The sequence below is a fragment of the Dendrobates tinctorius genome, unplaced genomic scaffold, assembly GCF_039654945.1.
Source record: "Dendrobates tinctorius isolate UK_male_01 unplaced genomic scaffold, ASM3965494v1 ptg000060l, whole genome shotgun sequence".
NCBI lineage: Eukaryota > Metazoa > Chordata > Amphibia > Anura > Dendrobatidae > Dendrobates > Dendrobates tinctorius.
The window spans coordinates 3254145-3271531 of NW_027361728.1; the positions used below are offsets into that span (position 1 = coordinate 3254145).

General features: G+C 46.1%; 1 protein-coding gene across 3 annotated transcripts in view; it reads right to left on the reverse strand.

The window, feature by feature from the left end:
* Positions 1 to 17387, reverse strand: part of LOC141092473 (probable cation-transporting ATPase 13A5) — a 544666-nt gene that overhangs the window by 269640 nt on the left and 257639 nt on the right. For all 3 annotated transcript variants that reach the window (XR_012232811.1, XM_073578638.1, XM_073578637.1), the window contains exons 9-10: positions 16952 to 17083; positions 16205 to 16375 (exon numbers count right to left, since the gene is read on the reverse strand). Coding sequence is in view for 2 of the 3 variants with exons in the window: in XM_073578638.1 (XP_073434739.1) it covers positions 16205 to 16375; positions 16952 to 17083 (303 nt within the window). In the remaining variant the exon portion in view is untranslated. The remainder of the gene's footprint in view (positions 1 to 16204; positions 16376 to 16951; positions 17084 to 17387) is intronic.

Genomic DNA, 17387 nt, shown 5'->3' on the forward strand with positions numbered 1-17387 from the left:
AAGATGGTCCATCTTGTACCACTCCCAAAGTTGCCATCTTCCTCAGAGTTGGTACCCTTGTTTTTACAACAGGTGGTTCGGTTGCATGGGATTCCTGAGAACATTGTATCAGACAGAGGAGTTAAGTTTGTTTCCAGATTCTGGAAATCCTTTTGTTCCAAGCTGGGAATTCAGTTGTCCTTCTCCTCTGCGTTTGGACCTCGGAAAAATGGGCAGACGGAGAGCACAATCCAGACTTTGGAGTCCTATTTGATATGTTTTATATCTGCTGATCAGGATGATTGGGTTTCATTTTTGCCCTTGGCCGAATTCGCTTTAAATAATAGAACTAGTTCTGCCACCTTGATGTTGCCCTTTTTCTGTAACTTTGGGTTTCATCCTCGATTTTCTTCAGGACAAGTGGAATCTTCAGCCTGCCCAGGTGTTGACACTGTGGTAGAGAGAATGCAGCAGATTTGGGACCAAGTAGTGGATAAGTTGTCTCTCTCCCAGGAAAAGGCCCAGCGGTTTTCTAACTGGCATAGGACCATTGGTCTCCGGTAGAGTTGAGCGAAACGGGTCGAAAAAATTCAAAAGTCGCCGACTTTTGGCAAAGTCGGGTTTCATGAAACGAAACCCGACCCTAGGATGAGGTCGGCCACGAGGTCGGTGACTTACGCGCCAAAGTCGCGTTTCAAAAGTTTGTTTTGCGCTCTTTTTCAGCCAATCAGAATCCACGGACACTGTGGGCAACGTGATGACCTAGGCACGGGTCACCACCATCTTTCAGAAGGGCATGCAAGTGATTGGCTTGCTTTGGTGGGCGTCACAGGGGGTATAAAAGGGCGTGCACGCCGACCGCCATCTTACTTCTGCCGATCTTAGTATAGGGAGAGGTTGCTGCTGATTCTGTAGGGAGAGCGTTAGGCAGGGAAGAAGACAAAAAAACTGCTTCTGCTGCTAGCGATTTGGCCTGCACAACACACAAGTCACTGTGTGTACAGTGCAAGGGGAGGCTATATTGTGGTGTATCAGTGGTGTTGGTTGTTGGGCTGCCTTTTAAGGCTTCCTGACACGCTGGCATTGCTGTTTACCCACTGCTCCGCAAACTGCTTTTTTAAAAGCAATCCAATCTCCCTTATCCTCTAGTCACTTTTGTCACAGCTGTGCCATCGAGCCTGTCACATAGCGCTCAGATATCAGTGGGCCTCACACAATCCACAAGTGTCCAGTGTCCAAAAGTGTGCGCAGAGATTCAAAATCTCCATTATCCTCTCGTCACTTTGGTCACAGGCAGCTGTGCCATCGAGCGTGTCACATAGCGCTCAGATATCAGTGGGCCTCACACAATCCACAAGTGTCCAGTGTCCAAAAGTGTGCGCAGAGATTCAAAATCTCCATTATCCTCTCGTCACTTTGGTCACAGGCAGCTGTGCCATCGAGCGTGTCACATAGCGCTCAGATATCAGTGGGCCTCACACAATCCACAAGTGTCCAGTGTCCAAAAGTGCGCGCAGAGATTCAAAATCTCCATTATCCTCTCGTCACTTTGGTCACAGGCAGCTGTGCCATCGAGCGTGTCACATAGCGCTCAGATATCAGTGGGCCTCACACAATCCACAAGTGTCCAGTGTCCAAAAGTGTGTGCAGAGATTCAAAATCTCCATTATCCTCTCGTCACTTTGGTCACAGGCAGCTGTGCCATCGAGCCTGTCACATAGCGCTCAGATATCAGTGGGCCTCACACAATCCACAAGTGTCCAGTGTCCAAAAGTGTGCGCAGAGATTCAAAATCTCCATTATCCTCTCGTCACTTTGGTCACAGGCAGCTGTGCCATCGAGCCTGTCACATAGCGCTCAGATATCAGTGGGCCTCACACAATCCACAAGTGTCCAGTGTCCAAAAGTGTGCGCAGAGATTCAAAATCTCCATTATCCTCTCGTCACTTTGGTCACAGGCAGCTGTGCCATCGAGCCTGCCACATAGCGCTCAGATATCAGTGGGCCTCACACAATCCAAAAGTGTCCACTGTCCACAAGTGTGTGCAGAAATTCTAAATCTCCCCTGTCCTATAGACACCTTGTACCTTGTTTTACATTACTATATAGTTTGTTGTATTTTGTCTACATTTCTACCAAAAATGAGGAAGGCTGGTGGAAGAGGCCGTGGAATTGGGCGGGGGTTGGCAGCTGGTAATGATGGTGTTGGTGGTGGATCTGATGGTAGTGGCAAGAGCAAAATAGGACCGAATGCAGGAGGTGCTGAACCTGCGTCATCGTCTGGCTACATAAGGCCTCGAACGCTTAGTTTTCTAGGCGTTGGCAAACCGCTTTTAAAGGCAGAGCATCAGGAAAAAGTTTTGTCTTACATTGCTGACTCAGCCTCCAGCTCTATCGCCTCCTCTTCTTCAGTTGTAAAAAGTAAAAGCACTGAGTCGTCATTGGAGGCTCATGTTCATGAACCACACCTTTCCTTGTGTCCTTCACCCCAACCAAGATTGAAGGATGACGCAGGCCATACTACTGATTACTCCATGGAGCTGTTTTCACATACCATGCCTGGATTATCAAGTGAAATGGTGAATTACCCAGGCCAAGATGAATCTGACATGGAGTGCACTGATGCACAGCCGCTGATGGATGATTCTGCTGGTACATTCACTCAGAGCACTACATTGTCCTCGCAGTGTACAGAGCCAGATTTTGACCCTGATGAGACTCAGGTGCCCCTTCCCGCACACTATACCACCATACACGGTGACACAGAGAAAGGTGCACATGACATAGAAGAGGAGGTGATGGATGACCCAGTTGTTGACCCAGATTGGCATCCATTGGGGGAAGAGGGTGCTGCTTCCAATAGCTCAGATGAGGAGCATCCACAGCAGACATCGACATCGCAACAGCTGTTATCTGGCAGGCCCGGAGCACTCCAAAGACAGGTTCCAAACATCAAAAGAGTTGCTGGACAGCTTGTCCAGAGGGTCAAAAGATCACAGCGTGCTAGGCCGCAAAATGTCTGCCAAAGTAGGAAGAGTGCAGTGTGGCACTTTTTTGAACAAAATCCTCATGATCAGGCCAAGGAAAAATCTGAAAAAATTTGAATACCAGTTGCATGCTTAGACATTTAACCAGCATGCACTTGCAAGTGTGGACACAACACCAAACCTCAAGTGCCACATGTGCAACTGATCACAACGAAGGTAGTCAGCAATGCTACATTGTTTCCCCCACTGTAAGCCCACCGGTTAGCACAGCAGCAAATGTTGAGGTGTCGTTTCAAGACCACAGCAGTCAGGGGATCCCACTGTTATATCAACGAAAGACTGATTCTAGGCCATCAGAAAGAACACCAACTCCATCACCATCATCAACCCTCTCTCAGTCCGCCCTGTCCACCGCTACTTCCACCATATGCAGCTCTCAAGTCCAGCTCACCCTCCCAGACACTATGAGTAGGTCAAGAAAGTACTCAGTCTCTCATCCGCGTACACTGGGTTTGAACGCCCACATTGCCAAACTAATCTCGTTTGAGATGATGCCCTTTCGGTTGGTGGAAAGCACAGCTTTCCGCGAACTCATGGCCTATGCAGTACCACGCTATGACCTACCCAGTCGCCACTTCTTCTCTCGCAAAGCCATCCCAGCCCTCCACCATCATGTGAAAGACCGCATTGTCCATGCACTCAAGCAGTCAGTGAGAGGAAAGGTGCACCACACAACTGATGCATGGTCCAGTCGGCATGGCCAGGGCCGTTACGTGTCCATCACTGCGCACTGGGTTAATGTGGTGGATGCAGGGTCCACAGGGGACAGCGGTGGTGGGACAGTGCTGCCTAGCCCACGGTATAGGAAACAGTTGGCTGTAGGCGTTCGACCCTCCTCCTCCTCCTCCTCCTCCAGAAGCGAAAGCTCGTCCACAGAGCGCAGTCGTACGAGCACTCCATCTGCAGCTGCCACTGTTGCACACGATGTGTCCCCCTATCAAGCAGCTAGTGGAAAGCGTCAGCAGGCTGTGTTGCAGATGATGTGTTTGGGCGACAGACACACCGCCGAGGTGCTGGCCGAGTACTTGAAGCGACAAACTGAGTCATGGCTGGGCAGTGTACATCTTGAGGCAGGCAAGGTAGTTAGTGATAACGGCCGTAATTTTGTGGCAGCCATAGCCCTTTCAAAACTCAGCCACATGCCTTGCTTGGCTCACACCTTGAACCTGGTGGTGCAGTGCTTCCTCAAAAATTATCCGGAGTTAACAGCCCTGCTCCAGAAGGTGCGAAGACTGTGCGCGCACATCCGCCGGTCGCCTGTACACTCCGTTCGTATGCAGAAGCTGCAGCGAATGCTCCACCTTCCCAACCACCGCCTCATTATCGACATTGCAACAAGGTGGAACTCCACCCTGCACATGGTGGAGCGGCTGTGCGAGCAGAGGCAGGCCATAATGCATTTGTGGGAGGATACACGGCCAGGCACTTTGAGAGCAGACATGGAGTTGACAGGCGTGCAGTGGTCGAAGCTGAAAGACCTTTGTAAAGTCCTTCAGTGTTTTGAGGAATGCACACGGCTGGTAAGCGCAGACGACGCCATCCTAAGCATGAGCATCCCACTTATGCGTCTGCTCATGCAAACTTTGACGCACCTTAAGGAGCAGGTGTCTGCAGCCAATGTTGATGAGGAGGAAGAGGAGGAGGGAATCCTTGATGACATTCAGCCATTGTCTGCTCAGGGACCTCTCCTGGACGAGGTGGAGGAAGAAGAGGAGGAGGAGGAGGAGGATGATGGGGATGATTACTTAGGGGAGGAGGATGCATCTCGTGGGGCAAGTGAAAATGTTGGCGTGGCAAGGTCTGGTACAGGGTTTGTGCGTGACTGGAGGGATGTGGATTTGCCAGAAAGTGCTCCTCCACCCAGCACTCGCAGTGCATCATTGACACCGGGAACATTGGCCCACATGTCAGATTATGCCTTGCGGATCCTAAAAAGGGACCCCCGCATTGCCAAAATGATGAACGATGACGACTACTGGTTGGCCAGCATCCTGGATCCACGCTATAAAGGCAAATTACAAAACATCATGCCACAGGAGAACCTTGACCTAATATTGGCTAATAAACAAGCAACTCTGGTAATTCGGTTGCTTGAGGCATTCCCAGCACACAGCAGCGGTGATGGTTCTCACACGAGCCGTACGGGCCGGGGGCAGCTTGGCAGAGGTGTTCGTGGTGCACACAGCAGAAGTGGCGTTGGAGACAGGGGTTTCATGACAATGTTGTGGACTGATTTTTCAAATACAGCTCACACAACTGGTAATACTGCATCGATGGAAAGTGACAGGAGACAGCAGTTGTCAACTATGGTTACAAACTACTTTTCCTCCCATATCGATGTTCTCCCACACAGGTCATTCCCCTTTGACTATTGGGCCGCTAAACTGGACACCTGGCCTGAATTGGCCCAATATGCCTTACAGGAGCTCGCTTGCCCAGCTGCAAGTGTGCTATCGGAAAGAGTCTTCAGTGCAGCTGGATCAATCCTGACAGAAAAAAGGACCCGTCTGTCAACCCAAAATGTGGATGATCTAACCTTCATTAAAATGAACCACGCATGGGTTTCCAAGGATTTTGTCCCACCTTCCCCTGATGACACATAGGGTGACAGAAAAATGGCTTGCTTTGGTCCACCTCTTCCTGGTACTTCACCTATTTCGCCAGCTGAATGTCCAACATCAACATATGCCACTTTCTAAAACTCCCTAACTGTGCTGCCTCCCCCCCATGGCCGGGGTCACCACCTAGCGCACAACACCGTGCGAGTGCCGTTGCCCTGGACAGGTGGGTAGGCCGACTCTTGGGCGCGGGCACTGGCACAGGGTCCCTCATAGTGCAATCAAGTGTCTCTGATGGTGGTGGTGCACACCCGCCGTCAGACACACCGCTGTACTATGAGGGGCCCAGTGCCAGTACCGACGCCCACGAGTGGGCCCCCCTTGCTTGGGCAGGGCCCCAGCATTTGCAATCTTTACCTCTCCCTGCTCCTCCGCTGTGTAATCTGGGCCGTCAAATCCATACTGTGCCTGACACCGTCTGAGCCTGCCTCCTGAGACATATATTTTGAATGTGTACGCTATCCATACATGTTATCCGGGGATACGGTACCCTTTCTAACCTTTGTGCAATCACGTGCAATCCATACTGGGCCTAACACCGTCTGAGCCTGCCTCCTGAGACATATATTTTGAATGTGTACGCTATCCATACATGTTATCCGGGGATACGGTACCCTTTCTAACCTTTGTGCAATCACGTGCAATCCATACTGGGCCTAACACCGTCTGAGCCTGCCTCCTGAGACATATATTTTGAATGTGTACGCTATCCATACATGTTATCCGGGGATACGGTACCCTTTCTAACCTTTGTGCAATCACGTGCAATCCATACTGTGCCTGACACCGTCTGAGCCTGCCTCCTGAGACATATATTTTGAATGTGTACGCTATCCATACATGTTATCCAGGGATACGGTACCCTTTCTAACCTTTGTGCAATCACGTGCAATCCATACTGGGCCTGACACCGTCTGAGCCTGCCTCCTGAGACATATATTTTGAATGTGTACGCTATCCATACATGTTATCCGGGGATACGGTACCCTTTCTAACCTTTGTGCAATCACGTGCAATCCATACTGGGCGTGAGAACGGCTGGCGAGCTGTTAAGCAAGCTACAGCACCTGTCCAGACAAGTACAGGGATTCCCTAGCGAGTAGACTTATTTGATTGTTTTCAATGTTGGGACAGCAATTTTTGGGGAGCACTATACTCTGGAGAATGATAGATGGGGCCCACCATACACTGGAACATTCCAAAGGTGGACATCAGACACTGGAGCAGCATTTACAGGGCCCATTATACACTAGAGCATTAGAAATGGGGCCCATTATGTTTGGAGCATTATTTGGGCCCATAAGACAGTGGAGCTTCATCCATGGGGACCAACATATACTGTAGCATTATGTGGAGCTCATCATATACTGTTTCAAACATTATATGGGACCAATGATTCTGTATGGAGAAATAGATGGGCCTCGTCATGACATGTAAAAAGTGAGGTATTTTTCATTGTACTATACCACTATCTGCCGTATCGGAGCATGATGAGTTGTGGTATGTGTTAAAGGGGCGCTCTTTCGCCCAGAGCACATGAAAACCTGCAGCCAGCCCTCCCCCCCCACAACTTTAGCCAAATAACCCCCATTTTTCAGTGCGTAACTTGTATTATGAAGTTAATTAAGGTTGACAAGCTTAAGTAAGAAGAATTGATGCTTTTGGCATTCAAATGGGCACTGTAGGTGTGTTTCCTGTCCTCCTCTCACTGCCGACTTTTATTCCCCATTGACTTACATTGGGTTTCGTGTTTCGGGACGACCCCGACTTTTCCCTATAATCGGACGATCTTGCTCGACCCGACTTTTGGAAAAGTCGGGTTTCACGAAACGAAACGCGACCCTAAAAAACCAAAAGTCGCTCAACTCTAGTCCCCGGTTTAAAGTGGGTAATATGGTTTAGTTGTCATCAAAGAGTGGCTTCTCCAAAGTTCAAGCCAAGATTTATTGGACCTTATAAGATTTTGGAGATTCTTAATCCGGTTTCTTTTCGATTGGCTCTTCCTGTTACGTTTAAGATCCATAACGTGTTTCATAAGTCGCTGTTGAAGAGATATGTTGAGCCAGTAGTTCCTATGGTGGCACCTCCTGACCCTGTATTGGCTGAAGGTAATGTGGAATATGAGGTAGAGAAAATACTGGATTCTCGTCTGGCTAGACGGAGACTCCAGTATTTGGTCAAGTGGAAAGGTTATGGCCAGGAGGACAATTCTTGGGTCTCTGCCTCTGATATTCATGCCGATAGATTGGTTCGTGCTTTTCATCGGTCCCATCCTGATCGGCCCAGTGGCGTGGATGAGGGTTCGGTAACCCCTCCTCAAGGGGGAGGTACTGTTGTGAGCTCATTTTTGGGTTTGCCTCTGGCTTCTGGTGAGGGTTATGGAGCTGGCTGTGCTGACGGAGGATTAGTGAGTTCTTTATCTGGACTCCCTCTGTTGGTGAAGGGAGGTAATGAAGCTGATCTAAATGGCAGAGACCGACCACCTGAGGAAGAGTACTGCGATTGGACATCAGGAGTTTCTGATTGGATTTAAGGCAGCCGACTCCCTAGTTTCTTGCTGGTGATTTCTCCTGACTGTGGCTTCTGGTTTCCAGTTTGGTTCCTGCCTTCTTAAAGCTAAGTTTTCTCTGCTATTGTTCATATGAGTTTTTGTCTGGTTTAGTTTTTGTGTTCAGCCAGCCCTGGCTGGGACTGGGCTAAATCCCCATTTTGTCTCTGATCAGTTGATCTCTTTTGCTCTGTCTTCAGAATATACCTGAGTGCTGGTATAGGGAATTGAAGTCAAGCGACTTCAGGGCCTTTTTCTATCAAACGTGTTGAACATTTTTTGGCAGGGTTTTTTGCGTGATTGCAGACAGCAGCTTTTCTTTCCTGTCCTTTCTAGCTAGTGAGGGCCCCATCATTTGCTCAGCCTATCTTTCTATCTGTGTTTGTGTTTTCATCTTGTTTCACCGACAATACATTTTGGGGGCTGTCTATTGCTTTAGGGTCTGCTCTGGGGCAGTTTAGTTATTCCCTTTCTTTCTTTAGGCTTATTTAGTTCTCCAGCCATGACGAGGCGTCTAGGACCACCGGACTGCAACCTATTACCAGTAAAAGGTAAAGAAACTGCACGTCTCTGTGTCTTTCTCTCATTTATCTGCACCCCAACATTTACAGCCATTTTTACTATTTATTTAACATCTTTGCCCTGGGACTACAGCCCTACCTGTGGAGGGCTACAACATCATAGCTGCACCCAACATTCATCCCAGAGAAGCAACACCGCAGTGCTGGTCACCTCTGACTAGAATACCACAGGTGGTGTCACGTATTTCACCATCTAATAACTTTATTTTCCTTTTTACCACATAAATACCACACAACTTTCCCCTATTTTTATTACTGGATGCCTCTGGGCCACGGACCGGGTCGCCGCCGCCGTGACACCGTCCCCCATGGAAGTCGACGGGCCCGGTACCGAGTACCCCCAGGCCCCGTGGGGCGCTCCATATGCATGTGTTATGTGTATAGTTTAAGCATGTGTGATGTGTATGCATGCATGTGTGATGTGATGTGTGTATTTCTGGTCTCCGGTGTATAAGAAAGACATAGCTGAACTGGAGCAGGTGCAGAGAAGAGCGACCAAGGTTATTAGGGAACTGGGGGGTCTGCAATACCAAGACAGGTTATTACACTTGGGGTTATTTAGTTTGGAGAAACGAAGGCTTAGGGGTGATCTTATTACAATGTATAAATATATGCGGGGACAATACCAAGACCTTTCTAATGATCTTTTTACTCTTAGACCTGTGACGGGGACAAGGGGGCATCCTCTACGTCTGGAGGAAAGAAGGTTTAAGCATACTCACAGACGCGGATTCTTTACTGTAAGAGCAGTGAGACTATGGAACGCTCTGCCATATGATGTTGTAATGAGTGATTCCCTACTAAAATTTAAGAAGGGACTGGATGCCTTTCTTGAAAAGTATAATATTACAGGATATATACACTAGATTCCTTAATATTGCGTTGATCCTGGGAGCTATTCTGATTGCCGTATGTGGAGTCGGGAAGGAATTTTTTTCCCCAATGTGAAGCTTACTGTTTGCCACATGGGGTTTTTTTGCCTTCCTCTGGATCAACATGTTACGGGCAGGTTAGGACAGGATATGTGTTGAACTAGATGGACTTAAAGTCTCCCTTCAACCTTAATAACTATGTTACTATGTTACTATGTTAGTGTATATATGTGTGATGAATATTTGTGTGATGTGTGTATGCTTGCCCCTTGTTGTGTATGTACGCTCCTGTGTCCTTGCTACCCCTCATATAATCGGTGCCTGCAGTTGTGCCCGGTACAGCAGAGCTGTGTTTGTCTCCTGCCCCCTTAAACGACTACACATAGGACTGCAGGTAGCCCCCCTGCTTTCTGCATGTCGTGATTACCCTATGCTCTCATACTGCAGCCGCAAAGAAGGACGAGACACGCTCAACTCTGCTACCTCTCTGTGTGCCCGGTGATGGGGAGACCACCAATTTACACACTGAGCAGTGACAGGTACACCCTCCTGTGGATGGTGCGGGGGCAGAGGCTCTGGTCGGGGGTGTTTCCTGTGCGCGGAGTCCAGCTTCTCCCTAGTGCAGGCTTACTGACAATGTAGCAGAAGACACATCATCAGTGCTGCCTCCACACAATCTGCTGCTGAAACTTCTGCACGGCTCCTGTATAATCCCCGTATCCCCACTACCCAACCTGATTACAACTTGTCCCTCACCCTCAATCCTCCGCAGGATTCTCCCCACTGAGCAGTTATAGAAAGAGCACATCATAATACCGCATGCACCACTGAAGAATTAAAGGGCCCACGGCCAAAAAATGGGCAAAGCGGCTGCAGGCCGCACAAGATGATATCTGGCCGGACGTTCACAGCCCATGGTTTAGGCACATCAGAGGCTTTCCATACGTGACATCGCATCCACTCTCAATTCCAGCCAATTTTGCGTTCAAAACATGAAAACATTTGGTGCTCCTTCCCTTCTGAGCCTTACCGTGTTCCCAAGCAGTGGTCTTTCGCCGCACATGGGGTATCAGCATACTCAGGGGAAATTACACAATAACTTTTGAGGTCCATTTTTTCCTGCTACCTTTTGTTAAAATAAAAATTGGTGCTAAAAGATGATTTTTATGGAAAAAATTTGATTTTTATTTTTCATGGCTCTATATTATAAACTTATGTGAAGCACATGGGAGTTCAAGGCACTCATCAAACTTCTAAGTCCTTTGAGGGGTCTAGTCTCCAAAATGGGGTCACTTGTTGGGGGGTTTCCACTATTTAGGCACATCAGGGTTCTAAAAATGCATCAAGGCATCCACTCTCGATTCCAGCCAATTTTATGGTCAAAACCTCTAATGATGCTGTCAGAGCCCTGCCGTGTGCCTAAAGAGTGGTCTCCTCCACACATGGGGTATCAGCATACTCAGGAGAAATTTCACAACAAATATTGTGCTTTATTTTCTCCTGATACGCTTGAGAAAAATTAAAAAGTTGTGTCCAAAGTAAAATTTTTGTGAAAAAAAGTTAAATATTCATTTTTTCCTTTCACATTGCTTCAGTTCTTGTGATGCACCTAAAGGTTAATAAACTTCTTGAATGTGATTTTGAACACCTTGAGGGGTGCAGTTTTTAGAATAGTGTCACTTTAGGGTATTTTCTGTCATATAGGCCCCCAAAGTCACTTCAAACGTGAGGTGGTCCCTAAAAAAATTGTTTTGTAAATTTTGTTGGAAAAATGAGAAATCGCAGGCCAACTTTTCTCATAACTTACTAACAAAAAAAATAAGTTTCAAAAATTGCGATGATGTAAAGTAGACATGTGGGAAATGTTATTTATTAACTACTAGCTGAAGAGCACCGCATTGCACGGGTATAGTAACTAACTACGATTAGTTATAACAAATTACAATGATTATATCTATATATATAAAGCTGAGTGTAGAGCCCCACCCACTCCACATAGTCACATTCACTATAATATCCCACATCATCCCGTCGGCCAGAACTACCGGACTACTACCCCTAATATCCCACATCATCCTGTTAGCAAGAGCTGCCGGACTACTACCCCTAATATCCCACATCATCCCATTAGCCAGAGCCACCGGACTACTACCCCTTATATCCCACATCATTCTGCCAGAGCCACCGGACTACTACACCTAATATCCCACATCATGCCATCACAGCCATCGGACTACTATCCCTAATATCCCACATCATCCCGTCAGAGCCACCGGCCTACTACCCCTAATATCCCACATCATCCCGTCAAAGCCACAGGACTACTACCCCTAATATCCCACATCATACCATCAGCCAGAGCCTCCAGACAACTACCACTAATATCCCACATCATCCCATTAGCCAGAGCCACCGGACTACTACCACTAATATCCCACATCATCCCGTCAGAGCCACCGGCCTACTACCCCTAATATCCCACATCATCCCGTCAAAGCCACAGGACTACTACCCCTAATATCCCACATCATCCCGTCAGCCAGAGCCACCGGACTACTATCCCTAATATTCCACATCGTCCTGTCAGCCTGGGGTCAGTATCAAAGCACAGAGTGGATTTGCCCTCACTTCCATACCAGGGATCACTTTAAGAGAGGCCTGGCGTCAGAACCAGAGCTCTTAGTGGAATTGCCCTAAGTTCCATACCAATGATCCATTTAAGAGAGCCTTGGGTCAGCACCACAGAGCTGAGTGGACTGGTCCTAACTTCCATACCGGGGATCCCTTTAAGAGAGGCCTGGGATCAAAATCAAAATGCTGGATGGATTTGCCCTGACTTCCACACCAATGATCCCTTTAATAGAAGTCTGGGGTCATAATCAGAGTGCTGAGAGATTTACCCTAACTTCCATACCGGAGAGGGAAGATGTGCCTATGAGATGGAGGATGTGTGATGGGTATATGGGCACGGGAGGGGGTGATTCATTTCTGTTTTCACTACATAAATAAAAAAGAACCTTGACATGTTTAGTGTCTATGACCTTGTAACAACCTGGATAATCATAATTTCAGGTCAGTTTTAGCATTTAGTGAACATGGTAAAAAAAAAAAAAAAAAAAAACTATGGGATTGCAATTTCATCGCACTTGAATTTTTTTGTGTTTTCCAATACACGACATGTTAAAACCAATGGTGTTGTTAAAAATACAACTTGTCCCGCAAACAAAAAGCCCTTAAATGGCCATTTTTAACCAAGAATAAAAAAGTTATTGCTCTGGGTAGAAGGGTAGCAAAAACGAAACCGCAAAAATGGAAAATGGTCTGCCGGATAAGGGGTTAAGCAATAAATGTTACACATGCGATTATATTTAGCCAGCAACCAATTGTGCAAGTTCTCCCATTTAAAAAGATGAGAAAGGCCTGTAATTGACATCATAGATAGACCACAACTTTGAGAGTTAAAATGAGAAAACAAATCCAGATAATCACCTTGTCTGATTTGGCAAGATTTATTTTGCAAATTATGGTGGAAAGTAAGTATTTGGTCATTAACAAAAGTTCATCTCAATATTTTGTCTAATATACTTTGGCAATGACAGAGGTCAAATGGTTTCTGAAAGTCTTCACAAGGTTAGCGCACACTGTTGGTGGTATGTTGGCCCATTCTTTCATGGAGATCTCCTCTAGCGCAGTGATGTTTTAGGCCTGTCGCTGGGCAACAAGGACTTTCAAAACCCTCCAAAGGTTTTATATGGGGTTGAGATCTGGAGAAGGGCTAGGCTACTCCAGGACCTTCATATGCTTCTTACAAAGCCACTCCTTCATTGCCCTAGCGGTGTTCTTGGGATTATTGTCATGCTGAAAGAGCCATCCACGTTTCATCTTCGAAGCCCTTGCTGATGGAAGGAGGTTTGCACTCAAAATCTCACGATATATGGCCCCATTCATTCTTTCATGTACATGGATCAGTCGTCCTGGTCGCTTTCCAGAGAAACATCCCCAAAGCATGATATTACCACCCCCATGCTTCACAGTAGGTATGGTGTTCTTTGGATGTAACGCAGCATACTGTCTCCTCCAAATGTGACGAGTTTTGTTTCTACCAAACAGTTCTACTTTAGTTTCATCAGACCATATGACATTCTCCCAATACTCTTCTGGATAATCCAAATGCTCTCTAGCAAACTTCAGATGGGCACGGACATGCAATGGCTTAAGCAGGGGGACATGTCTGGCACTGCAGGATCTGAGTCCCTGGCAGCATAGTGTGTTACTGATAGTAGCCTTTGTTATGTTGGTCCCAGCTTTTTGCAGGTTATTCACTATGTCTTCCAGTGCAGTTCTGGGATTTTTGCTCACTGTTCTTGTGATCATTTTGACCCTACGGGGTGAGATCTTGCATGAAGCCCAAGCTCTAGGGAGATTATCAGTGGTCTTGTATGTCTTCCATTTTCTTATTATTGCTCCCACAGTTGATTTCATCACACCAAGCTGCTTGCCTATTGCAGATTCAGGCTTCCCAACCTGGTGCAGAGCTGCAATTTTGTTTCTGGTGTCCTCCTACAGCTCTCCACCATAGTGGAGTTTGGCGTGTGATTGTTTGAGATTGTGGACAGGTGTCTTTTATACTGATAACAAGTTCAAACAAGTGCCATTGCTACAGGTAATGAGTGGAGGACAGAGGAGCCTATTAAAGAAGAAGTTACAGGTCTGTGAGAGCCAGAAATCTTGCATGCTTTTTAGGTGACCAAATACTTATTTTCCACCATAATTTGCAAAATAAATCTTGCCAAATCAGACAAGGTGATTATCCGGATTTGTTTTCTCATTTTTACTCTCATAGTCGTGGTCTACATATGATGTCAGTTGCAGGCCTCTCTCATTTTTTAAGTTGGAGAACTTGCACAATTGGTGGCTGACTAAATACCTGATATATATATATACACTGTACATATACAGTACTGTTATACTGTATATATAATTTGTAACATTGCATTGCTTGATAAAGTTTGACACTTGGAATGAATTGTTGCCATCACAATGGGTCAACAAACATTCTCCATTTTAGTCTTTGGAGTGCTGCCTCTAATTTGCCTGGATATCTTTCTAACTATATCTTTATATAAGATCACTTTATTACTTAGAGAACATGCTTTAAATGACAGAGAATTACTGTATGTAAAAGCTGATGTTAAAAGTGCATTGTATATGGTTTGCATACACATGTCATACGGATGTCATACAGATGCTGCTTGAGAAAAATTGCATTGTACTCGCATAACACTCACATGACACTTGTCTTACTTTTCAGAAACAACATCTGAGCAATTTTATTTACGCTGATTAATGTGAGCCCTAAGGCTATGTGCCCACGTAGCGATTTTTAAGCGTTTTTGCCACGATTTTCGGCGCGAAAACGCTTAAAAATCATGTACAGAACGCCCCCCATGCATTCCTATGGCATTCCGCACATGCTGTGCTAATGCTGCTCTTTTTTCCGCGGCGGAATCGCATCGCGGAAAAAATCGCAGCATGCTCATTCTTTTGTGCGGAATCGCAAAGAATTGCCGTGATTCCGCACCCATAGGAATGCATGAGAATCGCTTACTTCCCGCATGTGGCTATGCCCACCATGCGGGAAGTTAAGCGTCTCATGTGCGGTTGGTACCCACGGTGTGGAGGAGAGGAGACTGTCCTCCAGGCCCTGGGTACCATACCCCTGTAAAAAAAAGAATAAAAAATAAAAAATCAGTGTATATTTACCTTCCGATGTCCCACGCTGCATTCCCGGCCTAAGCGTTCCCAGTAATGCCTTGCGGCAAGGCCCTGTAATGACGTAGTCTCGCGTGACTCTAGCGGTCTTGCGAGATCGCTATAGCAACGCGAGACTACGCCATCACAGGTCTCGCAAGGCATTACTGGGAACGCTGAGGCCCGGGAATGCAGCGCGGGACGCCGGAAGGTAAATATACCCAATGTTTTTATTTTTTTTAGCATTTTTAACATTCTATCTTTTACTATTGATGCCGCATAGGCAGCCTCAATAGTAAAAACCTGGTCACACTTGTCAAACACTATGTTTGACGAGTGTGACCAACCTGTCAATCACTTTCCAAGCGATGCTTCAAATCGCTTGGAAAGTGCTTGAATATCGCATGCGAAAATCGCAGCAAAATCGCGCGGAAAAAAACGCGCAATTTCTGGGAAGGAGTCCGGTTTTTAGTGAGCGTTTTAAAACGCTACGTGGGCCCACAGCCTTAAAGAGAAACTGCAAGAACATCTCTAGCGGTAAATAGCTCAAGTTTATGCATACATTAAATGGTTTGTCCAGTGATTTTAAAGGAAGCTGTATAATTCCTCCCTTTGTCATTCCTTCCATTTTCCCTGTGGTGGTGTTGCAGATGAATTGAACATCTTCTGCCAAATTCTATAATAGATTAAAGATGACTGCTAGGGTTTTAACACCACCCTATTAATCTGTTGCAGTGATTGTTAAAAATACATAACCTCTGTTAGCAGCTGTTAAACTATATAAATATATGAAAACCAAAATACCCACCAGTCTGAAGGACGACAGCTTTTACAAGATCTTGACTGTTTCTTTTGGTCTGGATGACCTCAGTTCCACAAAAAAGAACATGTTTTTTGTAGTCATCACCACTGTGTGCCATCCAAGGAATGGAATTGTCAATATTTGGGAGTGGTGTCTTCGTCACAGGGACACTTTCACCTTGAAATTAAATTTAAAGGTATGTTTTTAAGTTATCTGTAAATTAATTTTCTGACTCTTGTGTATGGAGAGCCAACAGTTTCACGTACTTCCAGATTAGAGACAAAGGGAGGAAAAAAGACCTGCGGGTCAAATAGACCGGCGGTTTAGGCTGCGGTTTCACACCTCCACAATGGAGGAGATGTGAAACCGCAGCGGAATCCGCACAAAGAATTGACATGCTGCGGATTGTAGCCAGCAGAAAGATCTGCAGCATCTGCACAGCGTTTTTGGTTTTACCAATGGAAACAATGGTACCGTACAACGCAGCAGAAACTGCAGCGGACCCGCAGGGCCAGAAACGCTGCGGATCCGCAGCAGAATCCGCACCGTGTGGACATAGCCTTATGGTGCCCCATAAAAATCCCTCAGAAATATAAACCAAAATATGTGCGAAAACCTTTAGCACTAAACACTCAAGGCTCAACTGTCCAGCAATATACCCTTTCAGAAACGTAAATTAATTACTGGATAAATTCACAACAATCAAAATTCAGATAATTTCAAAGAATGGAGAAAATAATGAACTATCCATACCAGTTAACATTGCTTCATTGACAGTGCACCCTCCACTGATTAAAATGGCATCACAGGGTAAGAACAGCTTGTTTCCTTCCAAAACAATGACATCTCCTGGAACCAAGGACTGAGATTGTACTTCGGTAAGTTCTGGTAAAAAAAAAACAAAACAAAAATTACATTAAAAAAATATTTCTATGAAAAGTAAGGTCAAATAATAGTTAAGTGTTGTTTCCATGGTTTTATAAATTGTGCAACATAATATAACCATATCTCAGTTTTCATATTTGAACCTTTGTCCATGCCACAGCATGGTTACCACTGATACTGCGGTCTGTTTTATGTTATGTATATAGAGATTGAAGGAAGTCATTGTAAATAATGGTGAGCGAGCATGCTTGGTAATGCTTGGTGCTCTCCCGAGCAACGTAGTGCTCATGGTGGTCGGTGAGCG